General features: G+C 39.4%; 1 protein-coding gene across 3 annotated transcripts in view; it reads left to right on the forward strand.

The window, feature by feature from the left end:
• Positions 1 to 10,260: 10,260 nt before the first annotated feature.
• Positions 10,261 to 19,460, forward strand: part of LOC146681095 (striated muscle preferentially expressed protein kinase-like) — a 59,601-nt gene continuing 50,401 nt past the window's right edge. For 2 of the 3 annotated variants that reach the window (XM_085449814.1, XM_085449815.1), the window contains exons 1-2: positions 10,261 to 10,705; positions 12,181 to 12,738. In XM_085449814.1, coding sequence (XP_085305940.1) covers positions 12,354 to 12,738 — 385 coding nt within the window. In that variant the 5' untranslated portion in view covers positions 10,261 to 10,705; positions 12,181 to 12,353. Of the gene's footprint in view, positions 10,706 to 12,180; positions 12,739 to 18,660; positions 19,005 to 19,460 lie in introns of those variants that run through there. The other variant, XM_085449820.1, reaches the window with a different exon arrangement.

Raw genomic sequence — 19,460 nt, forward strand, 5'->3', positions numbered from 1 at the left:
TTACTATTACTGAAGGTTACTCGCCATACCAATAGCAACTAGATTTTAAAATCTGAATATAAAATGAGTGACAGTAGGGTGGACATTATATTCATCCATCTCTCTGTGCCGGGCCGTTGTGTCAGCATGGTGTTGCAGGAATTGCCGTCTTGTGTGTGACTGGGTGCAGTAAGGAGTGTATGTGATGTGTGTGTGAGCATGCGCGTGAAGGAAACGCGGGGAGCGAAAGAGAAAAATAGAGAGAGTGTGTCATGGGTAGAGAGGGCGACCGGGAGCAGCGTTCTAACGGGCTACAGGCTATGCAGTGTGTTGTCGAAGTGTGCAGTACTGTTATTAAAGCCTCATCTCTTCAGTACTCTCCGGTGCCTCGGCTGATTTCTGTCTGTCTCACTACTCCACAAAAGTGAAGGGAGTTAACCCCGAAGGAGGACAAACTTCGGCCCTGGAGGAAGCATCTCCCCTCGCGTCTCCCGACCACGGTCAGGGGACTGACGGCGAGGAATGGTTAACAATGGTATAAAATCACAGCGATCACTCAGTAGCACTTACACCCACAACAATGAAACGCTTTGAAAGACATGATCACAGAACCTCCGTTGTACCCCGTCACCCCATCACAACCCGTTCCACTGATAACGCTGTATCCACTCCTCTTCGATTAACCCTGGAAGACCTGGAGAAGGAAAATGCACAGGTCTGAAAGGTCTTTCTTGACTTCAGCTCAGCCTTCAACACGATAATCCCTCAGCATCTGATCACCAAACTAGGCCGAGTTGGACTGAATCACCCCCTTGGAAAAATGGACACTGGTCTTTCAGACGGATAGACCTCAATTTGAGCAGAGAGTACATAAGAAATCAAGCACCATTTCATTATGTACAGGCTCTACAAAGGGACATGTCACGAATCCCCCGTTTTCACCATGATGACCCACCTCTGTGGTGAAAAGTACAGTAATCACTACATCACAAATTACGTGGATGACACAACAGTGGAACATCTCATCAAAGACAGCAATGACAGAGACTACAGGAGGAGGTGAGACTTTTTGCAGAATGGAACCTGTTTTTTTTTTGGTTTTTTTTGGTTTTTAATCTGGTGTTCAAAAGCAGCCCATGCACAGCCCGATCTACATAACTGACATTGCTGTGGAGATAGTCGAGTATGTGACCAACAATCTAACCAGGAGCCTGCACATCTCCTCACCAGCTCCTGCATTTTCCTCAGAGGTTAAAAATAACTCATCTTAACCCATCTGTCATCACCACTTTCTACTGAGGCACCACATAGAATGTGCAGCACACTGTGTCTCTGTGGTATGAGAGTAACGGTGTCTCAGACAGAAAGGCAGATTGCTGAGAAGATTGTTGGGGTCTTACTGCCACCTGTTGGGGGCTTAGTGCAACAACGCTGCCTGACAAGGCCAAAAAGGATCACGAGGGACATTGCTCATCCCCGTCACAGACTATTCTCCTCCCTTCAGGCAAAAAGTATCACAGCCTGGAAATCAGATCATTAACAGCTTGACAGTTAAATTCAAATGCACATCATAAATAGATGGAAAATACAATAGCTGAGCACACGTAAGCCATACAGATTGTTTTCGTGCATATATATATATATATATATATATATATATATATATATATATATATATATATATATATATATATATATATATATATATATATATACATTTTTTTTAATTTAATGTTCTATTCAGTGCTATACCATCTTTTTTTATTACTTTATTTCATTATTCATTGTTTAACAGAAAGTTATACTATAGTCTTTTAACGTGGTTCTGTTTTGATTGTGAGATTTTTTGTGTTTTTGTGTGCTCATAATGACAATAAAGGAATCCAGACCTTTGTCAGCATTGGATTTATAGCTACACCAGTAACTAGAAGGAACAGTACGAAATAGTGGATGCTTTGGAAACTTTTATGATATGAAGTGATGTTCTCACTCTTTCTCAAGTGTAAGTCACTCTGAGGTAAACTATATTGCCAAAAGTATTCACCGAGCCATCCAAATCACTCACTTCAGGTGTTCACATCACTTCCATGTTTAAAATCAAGCACCTACACATGCCTAGGCATAGCACAAAGTGGTAGAGCATGATGCTCACAGAGGTCGCCAACTTTCTGCAGAGTCAATCACTAAAGACCTTCAAGCTTCACGTGGCCTTCAGATTAGCTCAAGAATAGAGAGCTTCTTGGAATAGGTTTCCATGGAAACAGCTGCATCCAAGCGTGATGCAAAGCGTCGGATGCAGAGGTGTAAAGCACTGCACAACTGGACTCTAGCACAATGGAGATGTATTCTCTGGAGTGATCAATCACATTTCCCCATCTGACAATCCAATGGACCAGTCTGGGTTTGGTGGTTGCCATTGGACCAGTATTTGTCTGACTGCGTTGTGCCAAGTGTAAAGTTTGGTGGAGGGGGTGAATATGGCGTGGGGTTGTTTTTCAGCAGTTAGGCTCGTCCTCTTAGTTCCAGTGAAAGGAACTCTTAATGCTTCAGCATACCAAGACATTTTGGACAATTTCAGACTCCCAACTTAGTGGGAACAGTTTGATGATGGCCCCTTCCTGTGAGTCCTCACCTTAACTTGAAAGAACACCTTTGAGATGAATTAGAGTGGAGACTGTGAGCCATGCTTTCTCATCCGGTCTGTGACCTCACAAACGTGCTTCTAGAGAAAAATTTCCCCAAACACTCCTAAATCTTGCGGAAAGTCTTCCCAAAAGAGTTGAAGCTGTACTAACTGCAAAGGGAGGGCCGACATCATATCAAACCCTATGGATTAAAAAAGGGATGTCACTCAAGTTCAAATGTCTGTAAAGGCAGACAAGTGAATGCTTTTGGCAATAGAATGTATTAAATGTATTAGTAAAACCAAGTGGTAGACCTCCGCAGGGACAAACATCCTCCACTGCATCCACTAAACATTCAAGGCATGGACATTGAGGCTGTGGACAGCTACAATAAACTGGACTGGACTCATAATTCAGATGCCCTCTACAAGAATAGGCCGGGCAGGCTGTACCTGCTGCGGAGACTCACCTCTTTTGGAGTGAAGGGCCCAGTCCTGAAGACTTTCTAAGACTCTGTGGTGGCCTCAGCCATCTTTTACTGTGTGGCCTGCTGGGGCGGCAGCATCTCTGCTCAGGACAGGAAGAGACTGAACAGGCTTATCCGGAGGGCCAACTCTGTTCTAGGATGCCCTCTGGACTCAGTGGAGGTGGTGAGTGACATCACCACCCCATGCAGGAGACTGCACTGAACAGCTGAACAGCACTGAACAGCTCCTTCAGTGGCTGCGGCACCCACGATGTGGGACGGAGAGATTCCACAGGTCTTTCCTCCCCACTGCTGTCAGACTCCACAACAAAGACTTCGCAGCTGACCAAACACACACATCCACACATTTTCCATCAGGCCATCAGACTGCTGAACACGTCATAGACACCTCAGCTTCACTACTGGAACTTCAACATTATGCACTCCACACTGTATATAAATGCCACTTGTTTTGCACATATTCAACTCTGTATATTTTATATATTTTATTATTATTATTATTATTTTATTTTATTTTTTTACTATTTAATTTGTAAAAATGTGTATACACACACACACACACACACACACACACACACACACACACACGTAGGAAAATATTTAGTATACACATCCAGAAATGCATACACTATTATATATTGTACATATATTTATTAGTTTCAGGTTGGCCATTCTTGTATTTTGCTCATTTGTGTTGTTGTGTTTGCACATCTCTGTTGCTTGTGGGGCTCGCACACAAGAATTTCACTCGCATGTGCTGTGCCAGTGTGCCTGCACATGTGATGTGACAATAAAAAGTGATTTGATTTGATTTGATTTGACATGTGCAATTTCATTAAGTGCAATTCTCTTTTTCTGACAGCATTGTATTTTATTCTGTTGTATATAGTATTTTATTCTATTCTATTGTGTATCTTATTATCTTATCCTATTCCAGTGTTTATTCTTAATTTTTGCTACTGTGACCTTGCACTGTCCACTTTCTGCTGTAACAAAACATATTTCTCAAGTGTGTGACTAAGTTAATGTATCTTACCTTATCTTATTATGGGTTTGGATTTTGACTGCCAAGAAACAAACAAAAAGTTTCGGGCTTTTCTTGCACCACAGTTAAAGTGGAGGGAGGACAAAAACAGCAATACTGTTGTTAATGTCTTCAACTACTTCAAACAACATTAACTTTGTTCCTGTCATACTGGAGCTGGAAACCCATTTGATACTAAAATCAAAGCTGTACCAACCAATATCAAGCCTCCACCCATGACTTCAGTGTTGCCAGCACGTTAACAACCATTACTATCCAACCTACAGATGGCTAGATCTACATCTCTATCCACATTTGTTATATTATTGTACTCAACAAATAGCAGTGGATGCATGTCTGATATTCACTCAGGTGGGACTACTTTTGATTTTAGAACATGACACATGGGAGAAACGTGACCTACATCAAATTGTTTATTTATTTTTGGTAGAATAAGTAGGCCTGATAGATTTCAGATTTGTAGTCTAATCACATCTATGGTTGTAAGGTGTAAATGAGATACAGAATTGTGCACTGAAAACATGGTACCACAGGTATTTGTGCAAACAACATGGAATTCCTATAACGGAGGAGGTAACACACATTTCTTGAATTCTCTCTGAACGTCTGGGCAGAACGTTCTGCCCAGACGTTGGGGATCCCCATTGTCATTGGGGATTGACCTTGGACCTCGGCATTATCAGCACCACACTCTAACCATCTGAGGTAGCAGGCCAACTGGATCAGGACTTAAACACTTACAAGAAAAACCACAAACATTTTTGTGTACTACATTCAGTTTTACTTAACTTGTCTCCTCAATCTGATTTAGTTTAAGTGTGTTTTGTTCCTCAGCTGTGTCTTCAGCCATCAGTGTCTGTGTATTTAAAGCCTCAGTTTACCTTAACTCTCTGTTGTGTTGTGCTGCTGATTCTGTTTTCCACTGTTGTTTCTCTGTTTGGATTTATGGGCTTTGTTTTATGGCTGCACTTGGCCTTTTCTGATGCCCCTGAGTAAAGGTTTATTTTCTGTTTATTAGCTCTGTCACACCAGTCTGGATTTGGGTCCTCATTCACACATCATATGACCTCAATATAAAACCCCTAAGTGAAAACAGCCCTGATGTGGTGTTCATTTAAATGAAAGAGTGGGTTTGTAAGCATTTAGTTTTGCTATAAGAATCCCTTAAAAAAACGATATATATATGTTTAGACAGCAGACAATATAACAGCCAAACACACATATAGTTCCTATATACCGTAGTCTCATAGCCCAGTTACACATTAAGTAAATAGGCAAACTTTAACATTATAATGCGCATGAAAGCAGACTTTAAGTGGTCTGATAGAAACATGTATGTGTAAATCACATCTTTTAGCACCAATCCTAGCAGATTCACATGCATGGAGAGTGAGACAAACAAACTGTTAACAGATAGGTAGTGGCTAATGACGCTGTCTATCTAAGAATAGGGGCTTACAATTGTAGTACTGGCATGTATGCCACAACTCCGGGAGTGGTGTGCTAATGACCAGTTGTGGATCTTGGCACCTCTCAAAGGGCCCAACATTGTACTAAACTGGCCATTTGGTACTGGATGTTTATAAACTGTAGTTAAAAGAAGAGGGGATGTTAAATAGTAGGAAAGTTTGTTGATGAGTTACTGCCATCACATTCAGAATGACCTTTTTTTCCCCATTAAATCCTACGTTTTCTCAGTTTAAACATTTGATATGTTTTCTATAGATTTATGGGATTTTGAAATTATTGCATTCTTTTCTTTTTACTTCTATTAAACCTTTCAGGAATTGGGATGGGAGTTATCATCAAAACGGACTAAAAGTGTCATCATTTTTTATAAAAAAAAATGCCTTTTGACTGATGAACTGCACTATACGATGATGCTATCGCTCATCTGTATGCATTATTAAATTGCTGAAGTAGAGTGAAGTAGAGCTTTTTCTACTTACCACTGCAAAATCCCTTCCCAGTCTGATAATGTTGGCCAGTGGTGCTTAAAGCAGACATGATCCCTCCAGTGCGTCTCTCAGTGTGAGGTTTTATGAGATGATTAATGACTGAGAGAAGAATGAAAAGTTCTACAACACAAAGTACGGGGTAGTTTGATCTGATTAGGCTTCCAACAATGATTTTATTAAAACGATCTAAAAATTAAAAATGACTCTTTGGTGAACTGCTGACAACTTAGATCTGAATGATAACATAAGCATAAAATGGCAATCCTCAAATACTTCAGAACTGCACTTACAGTGTTGTAGCTGATTAAATGTACCTGGCTTCACTCCACCACTGGGAGAGATTCCACTGTCTGAACACGCTTGTGATGCATCAGCATCCAGCAGGTGAAGCTGTAGAATGTGTCTTAGTGACAATACCTGGCACTTTAAAACATTGTTACCACAATATCAGTCGATGAATCAAGTTGTATGTGTAGAACATTGTTCAAGTGCAGTTTACAAGAACAGGTATGTAAAATGGTGTGTGCTCCCTTACTCACACAGGATCACCAGGTGGCTCCACATGTTTGATCTGGACAGTTCTTATGCCAGATGTCCTTCCTGACACAACCCTGAAGGCATTTGTGTCTTTTTTCCCTTGTTAGATGAAGGTGAAAAATAGTACTACATGCAGCCACCCAAGAGAAAAATGATGAAAATTACTCAAAGTTGTGATTATAATTATTAGTAAAATTCAATGACAGTATAACTAACATTGAAATGTAGTTTCTAGTAATAAACCAGCATAAACTCATTGAATACAAACCTGCTCTATGAATTACATTTACAAACAGTATTAGTATTAGCTTATACTTTATTTGCAAACGAAACAAATTATAAAAACCATCTAATCCATCCCAATATTGCCTTGTGTATTTAGTCCCAGCCATAGAGCTTGGAAAGCTGGTGAGTAAACAGCTAACAGAGCGTTTTACTCATGATTATACAGGAGAAAGGTCAAGAGTCAGATGTAGCCTGATGGGAAAATTAAGGGACTGAATATAAAAAAATACAAAACATATAAGGACTCATAGGAGCTGCCACATTATGGAGCGGAAAAAATTAAACAAAACAAAAAATTAAATCAGTAAATCAGTGTGTAAATAAATCAATAAACAAAGATCATCACTGCCGGTGTTCTTAATAGAGATGCGAAGTTAAAAAACAGAATCTGACAGGTTAAGCGATGGTTGACAGAATAAGAAATAAGAAATAAGAAAGGGCTTTTCCTGCTTTGTATCCTTTTTTATTTTTTTATTTTTTTTTTATTGTTATTATTTTCCCCTTGATGGCTCAAAAATGTATTCATAAGAAAATAAAACATTGCTTTGGTTTATAATGTGGCAAGCCAAAAAGGTGTTTTAGGGTATGCTAAATAGCAATTGAGAATATAATTTTATTTATCTATTTTTTAACATGGAACAATTCCTCTCAGTAGGTTTGCTAAAACAAAGATTATTCAAGCTTACAATATATAATTTAAGTATAAAAATATACATGAATTTATATATATATATATATATACATATATGTGTGTGTGTGTGTGTATCACGTTACTAAAAGCGGAGATTCCAACACCTTGGCCATATTCAGTTTAAGCAGATTTCATTGTTGAATTTAATAGAAAGATCTTGAAGTTTCTGTGACTGTAGGCAAACTGAAAGACTTTAGGGGTCTGTCAGCACAGCAGCAGCTCCTTGTTAACACATAGACCATGTTAACACACCTAACTATTAGGCTAGTTATGGTTGGTAAGTTATGGTCAATTGACAGGTGACCTTCCAGCTTCACTCAGCTCGATACCAGTTCAAGTCACCTCTCCACATTCTCTCTCTAGATTGGCGACAGTAAAGAGAGATCAAACTGACATGGAGGTACGACAGACAAAACAGAGAAATACTGAGATACACCAGTTATTGCTTTCATATTGGTTATTTGAGCTATTTGGAATCGCAGAAGCTAATGGCTGAGCTCATAATCAACTGGACATATGGAGACTTAAGTTTGCAATGATAATTGTTGAGCAAATTCTAGTTTGTGGTTAAATGTAGCTTTTTCATTGAATAATAGCATTATAATCATGAAGGTATTAGGAAGTTATTCCCTTCCTGAATAATGCTCATTTATGAATGTGATTCTTTATGTGATAGTAAGATTATATGTTTTACTATAAAAGTAAATTCTGAATGTACTATTTTTGTTTGTAAAGGAAATGTGAGCATCTTTTCTTATGTTGTATTATTACTTTACCTGACCTTTTTGTTTGATTACAATCATGTAGCTTATCAAGTCTCTCGGTGACTGTTTCCACAGCAACAGCACAGTATTTGCAGGAGTTTTTCAGGAGAAGCCATTTATTTTCTCCTTCTTCTTGGTTTTATGGACTCCTGAGTACTCTGTAATAATGACCACTGATTGAAAAGAGGGAATAAAAGGAGCCAGTCCAGACAGAACAAATGTAGTGTCTTGTGCTGCGGTGGCCTTGGAGTCCTCCTCTGACACATTTGAAGCAGATGGATGGTAAATCAGACGCTCTACTTTATATAACGACTTTTTGACTTTGGTTCATGTTGACATGACAACATCATGCAGTTGCTGTAGATTTGTTGGCTGTACACCCATGATGAGAATCTCATGGGTGTACACAGTCTCACCACATCCCAAAGCTGGTTTATTTGACTGAGATCTGGTGACTCTGTTGGTCATTTACAGTGAACTCATCTTCATGTTCAAGAAACCAGTTTGAGTTGATCTCAGCTTTGTGACATAGTGTGTTAGTCTGCTGGAACACTGTGGTCATAAAGGATGGACATGGTCAGCAAAAATACTTAACTAGGCTGTGGTATTTAAATGATGCTTATTTAGTAATAAAGGGCCCAAAGTGTGCCAAGAATATATCCCCCACACCGTTACACCGCTAGCAGCTTGAACTGTTGATACAAGCAGAATAAATCTGTTTACAGCACATTCTGACTCTACCATCTGAATGTTGAAGCAGAAATTGAGACTCAGGCGACATTTTTCAAATCTTCTCTAAGTCCCTTAGTTTCCTGTTTAGTCTACAGGAGTGTGGTCTTCTGTGGCATTTGAGATGCTCTTCTGTATACCTTAGTTGTAACGAGCTGCTTATTTGAGTTACTGTTGCATACAGCACCTATCAGCTTAAAGAAGTCAGCCCATTCGCCTCTGACCTCTGTCATCAATAAAGCAATTTCTCCCACAAACTTGCTGCTCAATGGTTATTTTCAGGCCATTCTCTGTGGTCTGAAACCCTAGAGATGGCTGTTTATAAAATACAACCATGCCACATTTAAAGTCGCTTAATTGAACTTTCTTCTTCGTTCTGATGCTCAGATTGAGCTTCAGCAGCTCATCTTGACCACATCTACATGCCTAAATGTATTGAGTTGCTGCCATGTGATTGGCTGATTATATATTTGGGTTAAGAGGAGTTAAACAGACGTACCTACAGTGGTACTGAATATGGTGTCGTCTAGGGACGCACCTTGCTCACTGTCACACTAACTTAGCTATCCAGGCTGTCATTCAAATGTGTCTGTAAAAACTGGTCAAGCACTGCTTTGAATTTAAAGCCCAAAGCCCAAATTCTTATTGAAATATTGATCAGTGAATGGAAGTTTACCAAAATAAAATAGAGATGGAGCGAGTGAAAAACAAGCCACAACAACTTAGAACTATTTTTATAAAAGCTCTACAAAACCTACAGCTGCTCACTATGCTTCAGTTAAACAAACATAGTAAATATTCCTCCCAGTTAGATTGTATCGTTATATCACTGCCCTACAGTTCTATGAATCACTCCTGTCTTTATTCTTAGACTTTCTTTTTATAGCAATTCCAACGGTCGGTCACACACACACACACACACACACACACACACACACACACACACACACACACACACACACACACACACACACACACACACACACACACACACACAATGCTTGATAACATTATCTAAAGGGCTTGGAGTGTGAGTGCTTTGAGCATGCATGTGTGTGTGTGTGTGTGTGTGTGTGTGTGTGTGTGTGTGTGTGTGTGTGTGTGTGTGAGAATAGGTTATACATTGCAGGCTAGGAAATGTGACCTATCTGTGGTGGTGCAGCTGTCGTTCCCGACCTGCAGGAGTTGGGAGTGAAGCAGTGACAAGGGAGAGAAGGAGACAGATAACACGAACCGACTTGAGAACATTAAAGCCTAAAAAGGTTAAGGGTGTCGATTTTAAAAAGCACTTACATTTTCTTTTAATGGTAAAAACACAAGACCGGAAGGCCTGAGTCGTTTGACATTTAGGAAAAAAGGGATCTGTCTCTGTCTCACCTTCACCAGGGTTCAAGCTGTTGAAAGGGACCATGGCCGTGGCTGCTAATGCTACATGATCTAGGGTGGCCTTACACCTACAGCCCGTGCTCGCTGAGGACACTGAGAGACACGGGCTTTAGCAAATGATTTGAGATGAAACATTTTGCTCCATGGATCTTGTTACCTTAACATGGACTTTGCGGGGATGTCCAAAGGGATTCTTGTCGGCTTTGATGGCAAGAGAGAGGTAAGGTGCATTACTTTCTATTATATAGCCTATTTTAGGCGACTCCTTGGATCAGCATATGAAACATCATACATTAACACATGAAAGAAATACGCCAGCTATTCTTTAATTTTGCTTCTCCACTTGCTGTCATCTGGAGTGATCACTACACTTTTTCCTACACAGGCTTATGAAATTCTGCCCTTTAAATGGCAAAAAAATGTCATTTTATTGTCATAATTGAATAATTGAATGAATTTTTCCCTCATTTGATTAGTATTATTATCATTTAGAAAAAAATTGCCAACATTAACTGCAGGTAGGTGAAGGAAACCAAATCACGACCTTTGGCGTCACAGTCCTTTGACAACTTGTACCACTCTTCAAGCTACAGGCTGTTGTTTAGTCTAAGACCCACTAGTGGCATCCAAAAAGGTTCTAAAATTGGTTCTCCCTCCCGGCTACCACAGCTTGACTTCTCTGTGGTTCATCAGTTTCGTGGCACGGGTGCCAAAATGAGAGGACATACAATAATGACATACACATACAGTGACTGCTGAAAGTGTCCCTGCAGTGATTTCTAAGGCAGAATCCTCACTTTTTTTTGGACCTGAAGATCATGAGCATCCAGTATTGATTTTCAGCCTTTGTACAAAGAGATTTTTCCAGCTCTTCTGAATCTTTTGATGATGTTATGTTCTGCAGATGATGAAATATTCACAATCTTTACAGTTTTACATTGAGAAACATGTAAAACTATCATTATTATTATTATTAATAATAATAATAGTTTTACATTAATAGTATTACATTATTATTCTCCTCTGCCCGTCTTTACTTAACTTACTTACATTAAACTTATTCATGTTACAAACATGTTACTATGGTAATGTGCCTCCAGCAGCTGCTTGTTAGTTCCACTTATTTTTCCAGGCTTTTGTGTTGCTGCTTCAAAATAAGCTAATATTTTGTATGAAATACTAAAATGTCCCAGTTTAAACATTTCATATGTTTTCTGTTCTCCGCCGTGAATAAAATATGGGTTTTTGAGATTTGCAAATCATTGCACTCTGTTTTTATTTACATTTTTCACATCATCCAATTTTTGGGGGGAATTGGGGTTATAAGGAAAGGTCACAGTTTGGGTTAAAACACATTAACAAGCTCAGTTTTCCCACTAAAGCCCGTAGTAAACCTGGGCTTCTCACAATTTCATAGGCTCTGCTGCAACAATATTCAGGTTTGCACTGAAGACCAGGATGCTTTTTTGTCACTTATAATGACTTTACTTTCACTTGGTATATAGAGACATTACAAAGGGTACAATCAGCCTCTTTTAAGCCATTTTAATAACCAGTTTCAAAATAATACATTTTATACATATTACAGAGTAAAAATATCTCTTTTTTGTTTGTTTATTTGGGTTTTTTTGGCATGTTGGGATCGGTAGATAACTTTGATGTCAGTGTGATAAATATACTCTGTTTTTTTTTCAGTTCCTGGTGCAACATCCCAGCTCAAACCCCCTATGCACTCCCAGTGAGCCCAGAGACATCTAAACTAATGGAGTCTTTCAGAAGAGGCATTCAATAAATGCAGTTCATCTTGATAACCCAGTCAATTGCCAGATAAGAAGTACAGTTAATTAAAAAGTCTTTAAGAAGTCAAGATGGCAGAAAGCCACGGTTCAAGTTCCAGTTCCAGTTCGAACATCCCTTCCAAGAGGGCCAAAATCAGCATTGACCACGTTCCAGAAAATGGGTCTAATATCCAAGAACCAGCAGCTCCGGTTTTTGTGCGTAAGCTCCGTAAAGCAGCAGTGGGAACAGGTTGTGATATCCGACTGAGGGTGTCAGTGCTGGGGCATCCGACACCTTCGCTGGCCTGGTACCGCAACGATGAGCTCTTATCTCCATCGGAAGCCCAGGACTCGGGTGGTCTCTGGATACGAGACTGCCGCACAAGTGATGCTGGCTTGTACACATGCGTGGCAACCAATGAGCTGGGAGAGGCAAGGTGCAGTGCCGTCTTGGCCGTCATGGACCTCGGTGAAGGTAATCACAAGGAGCTTAAACACATTGTTCCTATCAAAAGAAGCCATCATGATGAGGGATTTTAAAGCTTTAATGATATATAACTGATTCAGTAAGACCAACCGGTGATTTGCACAAATACTACACCAATAATCTTGTTAATCTTTATTGTCTTGAAACCTTATCCTACTTATTAAAAGTGCATTTAGACAAAACAACTGTCGACCCAAGTTCCAAGAGCCGAGATTGGGTTTTAAGTTTCATATAGTCAGCCCATCTTCTATGTCTGCAGAGCCTCACTGGGAAACACTTAAAATTAGCTTGTTGCATTCTCTCTGCTGCACAGCTGAACATTACAGAATATATATGCTATACAGTTCTTAACAAATTTATTAGGGTGTCTGGCATGAAAGCACAAAAACACAAATATTTTAGGAATCTGTCAAAAGCCTGTTGAAAACGAAATATTCTTATTTTTTAGGGACGTTGTATATTATTCTTGTATTTTGCACCTGTAACTAAAATCAGAAAACCTCCTGATAGACTGGGAAACATATCCTTCAAGACTTTAAGTAGACTGTCTACACGAACTGCCTGCCACTTATTGGTTGTATCACTAGTTTGACAACTTGCTATTTTGGCATATACAACCTGCGCAATGATATAATAATAATACAACAAAAATCAAGTAGATGTCAGCTTTAAACTTTCAGTCTCTGGTAGTAGACAAGTTCTTGGTTTTATGCTGATTTTATAATGCTGTACAAATAAGCACAATGATATTAAAGTCACTGTGTGGATTGTTCTGCAGATAAATAAGTGTGTGACGTGGTTTTTGCTTCAATACTGTAAATTCTCACTTTTAGTAGAAATGTCTTTTGACTGAAAATAAAGACCTCATATCTTGTTTACAAGATTTTTAAAATGCTGGTGTCAGTCATTCTGTATGGATTTTTGAATCTGCAGAAATGCTTGGGAAGGTAAATATTTCCAAGCCAATGCTTAACAGCTGATTGAACAGAAGACCGAGGCCGTGACGGCGCTGTAAAAAGTCATTTAGCTGTAAAGATACTGCTGCTTTTGCAGCTCTGTATCACTTCCAAAATTAGAACACTTGGCTGAGACAGTTTTGCTCAGGGTGACTGGTCTTGTCAGCATAAATTCACGCAGCAAGGCATGCGAGGCATAAGTTATGTATCTGGGAAAAAAGAAAAGATCAGTCCCATCTGTCACATCTTCAACATCAGTTTTTCCAACTCCCACATGGTGACATCTTGTCAGTGCAGTGTAATGCAGCTACTTTAAGTGCAGGCTATGAAGTGAAGTAGTCAGAATGAAAAAGGTAGCATGTAGCAGATACTGCTGCATGAAAGCACATAAGATTTAGTGTCTTTGTCAAAGACATTTCACAATCATGGACTGTCTAACAGTCTGCTTGTCTAAATTTTTTTGTTTCTTCACACCAATGTTGGTCAAGTTACTTGAAAAAAGTAATTAGTTACCAATTACTGATTACTTCTCCAGAAAAGTAATCCCATTATTTTACTGATTACTTATTTTCAAAAGTAATTAGTTACTTAGTTAATTAGTTACTTTTTAAAAACATAATACACAACCTAAATACGTAGCAATAGAAGCAATAAAACTTTCAGCCCAGTTCTATTTTTTTATGCATAATCAAATGGAAAGCCTCTTTTTAAAAAATGTTTTATTAGTTTTAATCTTTTAATTTTATGCACATTGCATTAAGCAAAATTTATATATGCAACTGTCTTTGAAATTAAGAAATTGTTGAACATTTAAACCTATTTTCTGCATATTCCAGCATATAAAATAAAATAATGATTTGTGTTTACACTCACTCTTTCAAATAGATGCAAGTAAAACACAAAAAAATAAATAAATAAAATCAAAGATCCAGCGGCACTGAGTCCTGTCGCAGCGGTCATGTCAGCGGGGTGATCTGTGAATTTCACATTCATGTGGCGGCTTGCTGGGTGCTTGCTCGGATTTGAAACGCTGAGGAAAGAAGTTTTCTTCCCCCGCAGAGTGAACAGCGGACGCTAATGTTTTTGTCACTTTTTACAGAAAGTCAAAGTAATGTCAGTACTTCCAAGCTTTAAACGCTGCATGGTCGTACTCTCTCCCGCACTCCATATTATCCATTGTTGATCTACACATGTCTGTTGCTGCGACGGGCATCGCACGCGCTTACGTCAGTGTCATGAGATGCTATCACAAACAAAATCACGATGGTTTACTAACGCAGTAACGCAGCGTGTTTACAGGAAAGTAACAGTTATCTAATTACTTTTTTTTTGCAATAGTAATCCCTTACATTACTAGTTACTTGAAAAAAGTAGTCAGAAATACAATAACGCAGCCCATCTTGGCTCCACGGTGCTGTTACCTACTGGAGAAGGAACATACTACCAGATTGTACACTAAAAAAAGGATTATTCATAATTTAGAGTAAAATACAACAAAAATATGTAAAATAAAAGGTTTATTTATTCAAATATTCAATCATTAAAGAAAACATGCTTGATATAAAGTGAATGCATATCATGAAATTTACCATTTTATATTGTACTTACATAAAAAAAAATTACATGAAAATCTTACATATTATCAAATTACATCGTTTTCTGTGGGGTTACTAAAGTATTCTGATTCTGACCACTTAAAACCAACATTTTGGGCACAAATGTCACATTAAACTTCACATGAATCCAAGTCTTTCAGTGCCTTTAGTAGACAGTCAGAGCACTGGACCTAATTTTCCAAGCTTATCTCTGTGATGTTTAGTAGGTTTGAACACTCACAGCCAGTTTGCATCATCACTTTGAGTGCTTTGTGTGGCTTGCCGTGCGATCATTGTATTGCTGGGAACATTTCGTCACAGTCTCGGTGCCCTGTCCTGTCTACAAATTTGACTGCTGAGCTCACATGTCAGCAACTCTCACACTATGAGCTGGCACGTACGGTCCAGCTGGTGCACTGTATCACTCAGCTCCTCTGCACTCTCTGTCTCTCTCTTCTGGTTTTGATCTATCACGGCTACCTACCTCTTTACGGCTACCTACCTAATATCGTTATCTTATTCTCCCTCTGCTCATTTTGGACTGATTGAAAATGATCCTCAACATTAAGCCGTGCATAGTTTCTCAGTTTGTTTGCTTTAGTTTTTTCTCCTTATGCACAGAGCAATACACTTAACACCTTAAATCAGACTTAAATCACTAAAATAAAGAACTAAGTTGGATGTGACTGTCGTGGGACACAACAGTCACGTGGACCTCTCTTGCTTTTTCCTATTTTCTGAAACATACTTCATATACACTGCTGGCATGTTCAGATTATTAAACATGGCCAAATATTCAAATAATAAGCTCATGGGCAAATAATCGCTAAGAGCCAAAAGCTCAGGCTGCTCTAAATATTCACTTTCAGGCTTCTTTTTTTAAACTCTGGTGTAGTGGTTAAAACATTTGCTTGGCAAACGAAAGGCTGCTGGTTCAATTCCAGCCAGAGATGGGGTTACATCAGGAAGGGCGTAAAACTCAACCTGCCAAATTGAACCTGTGTAGCTACATGTGGCGACCTCTTGTGGCAAAGAAATTGCTGAAGGTAGCTTTCTGTCTATGTGATAACAAAGACAGCATAAATTCGATTTAGAGGACATAATGATATACTTGCACATGTCAAACAGGGGCCTAAATTGGACAAAAGAGGCTTTGTTTCTCTTTTTTTCTTGCTACTTACGTGAAAACCAGCAATTCACTGTTGCCTCTCTATTTTTATCCATCCTGTAGGTTTTATTTTCTTATCTTCCTGACCACTGCCTCCCTCTTACATCTCCCCTCTTCTCACTCTCCTTGTGGTTATTTATGGCCCGGTATGTGCCGTGCCGGCCAGAGGGCTCGTGCTCTAGTGATGTGTGGATGCCGTCGGCCCCCTTCTCTGATTGCACCAGCAGACATCACAGATAATTATAGCTTCGCCACGGTCAAGACGCAGCACTGTCACACTCAATCACGCTCAGCTTGATGAATAAAGAGAAAAGGAGGGTGCGCTGGGATTGGAGGGGCTTAGTGTATACTTGCCCATGTGGGAACAGTCACTGCGTGTTCTGGCTGCTTTTGAGCATCACTCAGTGAGTCAGACACTCAGGTCTGTCACTTTAAGATATCATCCTGAGCGATCAGACCAACCAGAAACCAGAGCGGTCCAGTGTCACGAGCCCACACTGCTTTATTAATGTCACCTTCTGTCGTACAGCATTAATGTGCCGTCACACATCATAAGGCTGGATTAGCAGTTTGATGAAACAGCAGGAAATGGCAAATTGACCATCATTTGTTTTTTTATTAAGCTACTTTTACAGTAAATTATTGTAAAAACTGTGACACAGTGGTGTGAGTGAACATGTCAGGCACGACTTGCAGTTACTGATAAGGTAACATTTGAAAAGTTCTTTAGAAAAAGGCACCCAAGCTTAGGTAAGGACATAAAGGACATCCAGAGACATCTAAGGGTTCATAACACATAACACAGCTACAACTTTGCTTTAATCTTTGTTTTTTTCTTGCTCTGGCTGCAATATTATTCTCAGACGTTCAGTTTACATTTAAGGTGGAACTTGATAAATCCTGTTGACAATGACTTCCAAGTGTTATTTGCAAAGCTGCCAAATACAAGCCAAAGATGGGAAAAGCAGGCAGTTAAATAATTTCTGCATTTGCTTTGTTTTTACACGGGTGATGTCTGTTTTATAGATATTCTTACTCTCTCAAGAGCTTCACAATTTAATCTGTCTCACAGGGAGTTTAAAAAGTTGAGGTACTTGAAAGACGCAATCAGTAAATTTATCCACAGAATATTACTGACATCCAGCGACTATGGACGAAAGACTTGCTAACAATGCAAAGTGGGCAAATCCCGAGATAGGTTTTTCTCCACTTTGAGACGAACAGTTGAAGTCATTATCAATGAGGGCTAATGCTACTGTTGGCTGACATACGACAAGCTAGGAATACATTACAAGGTTATCTAGGTAACTAAAACCTGGAATGTCATCTAGCAGTGTACACTAACATAAAGAAAGAATGTGTACTATCAACATGGGCTAATAAGTAAATCAGAGGAGCCCAAGATGCCATAGATGATGACCGAACAACAAAGACATGTTGTCTATACAGCCAGGTGAAAAATCATCGGCTCAGTCACACACGGTGATTTAAACAATTTCTTTCTGGATGCAGATGATCAGTTAAAATGTTTGAAAGATGTGGAGCTCCAACCAATATAAAAGCCAGTCACGGTGGTATGGAAGGTATAGTCACAGAAGGTTCAGTCCTGCTGTACAAGACTAACAATAACACCGTGATCAGGTTTGTTATTCTTATTCAGGAAACAGCAATGTCACTGAATTCCACAGTCACTCATATACTTGTGTTAATCTTTCCATCCGGCCACAGAGTTCAGTTTAAACTTCATCTTTAAGTGGGACAAGGCTACAGTGTTATAAAAACCTCTAGCATCAAGGTTCATGAGCACATAGCTGTCTGAAATAGGGCCACCACTCTTCGGCAATCCTCCCCGTAACTGTCTCATTGTCCCATAATGCATGAGGTGTTATACTATATCATTAATGGTGCATTACAACATATCTGCCATGCACTAGAGTTTCAAAACTGCCCGTGGTCCAAACAGAGTGACTCACAGAGGACAGGAAAGGTCGTTCTGTGTTGCCGTGTGTTTAATCTCCTGCTATAACCAAGGGTGGGCAAGTGCTGTGAAAGGGGGTGCAGAGGGAAAGTACAACTGTAGGGGGTGAACTATGCAGGACTTGAAATAGACCACTGAAGTTGGCAGTCAACGTTAGGACTTCAGGGGGTACAGGGAGAGGGGTATGGGCTGAACATGACAAAGTTTGGAGGTTTAGCAGCTATCTTAAGGTGGTGCATCGTTGCAGGACTACTTCCCCATTTCATGCTAGAGAAGAAGCCATTTTGAGGCATCTTTATAAGAAAAAGACGATTCTGCGAAATGAAGGCCTTTTGGAAAAATTTGGGAAGTTCCTATGTTCTCAGCAAGGTTTTAATAGAAAAGAGCTTGTGCTGGAAGAAATTATTTTGGGCAGGAGTAGCCATCTGGTTGGGTTTTTAAAGGATTTTACAAGAGAAAAACACGAGCCATGTCCAGGAAGGAGCTACTCGATGCACGAAAAGCTTTGAGGAGCTTTAGGGAAGGTGTGAGTGGGCCGAGAAGCAAGAAACAAAGAGGTGAGTGGGAGATGGCATCAACACAAACGATGTACTACGACCAAAAAAATCTTATTTTTGTGGTGCTGAAGTAAGAGAATGATCATATTATTGCAGGGAGTTATAGTGTGCATACTCAACTAAGTGGAACAGCTGTAATGGAAATGAAAACAAGGCAATACACTTGAGGCCGCTATTGTTCCTGCTTAATTGGATTCAGTGTGTCTCTGTTGTGTCTTTGAAGGATAATGGTTTGTACTGCAGGCTTTACTTCAAGGTACACCAATCCTGTTTTGTGAAATTATTAATATTGCAGTTGCCTATAAACTGATTTTCTTTGAATTTTAACTGGTTTAGATTTGATGTCAAAAAAGCACAAATTAAAATTGGACTCACAGAATGATCACCAGCTAAATCTGAGCATTTCCTGTTGCTTTTAAAGGTTTCTGTGCATATACAGTCTTATACAGGATTAAC

Source organism: Copadichromis virginalis, linkage group LG23, assembly GCF_057382275.1.
Source record: "Copadichromis virginalis isolate Kocher_CV1m ecotype Utaka linkage group LG23, C_Virginalis_male_GT1.1, whole genome shotgun sequence".
NCBI classification, from domain to species: Eukaryota; Metazoa; Chordata; class Actinopteri; order Cichliformes; family Cichlidae; genus Copadichromis; species Copadichromis virginalis.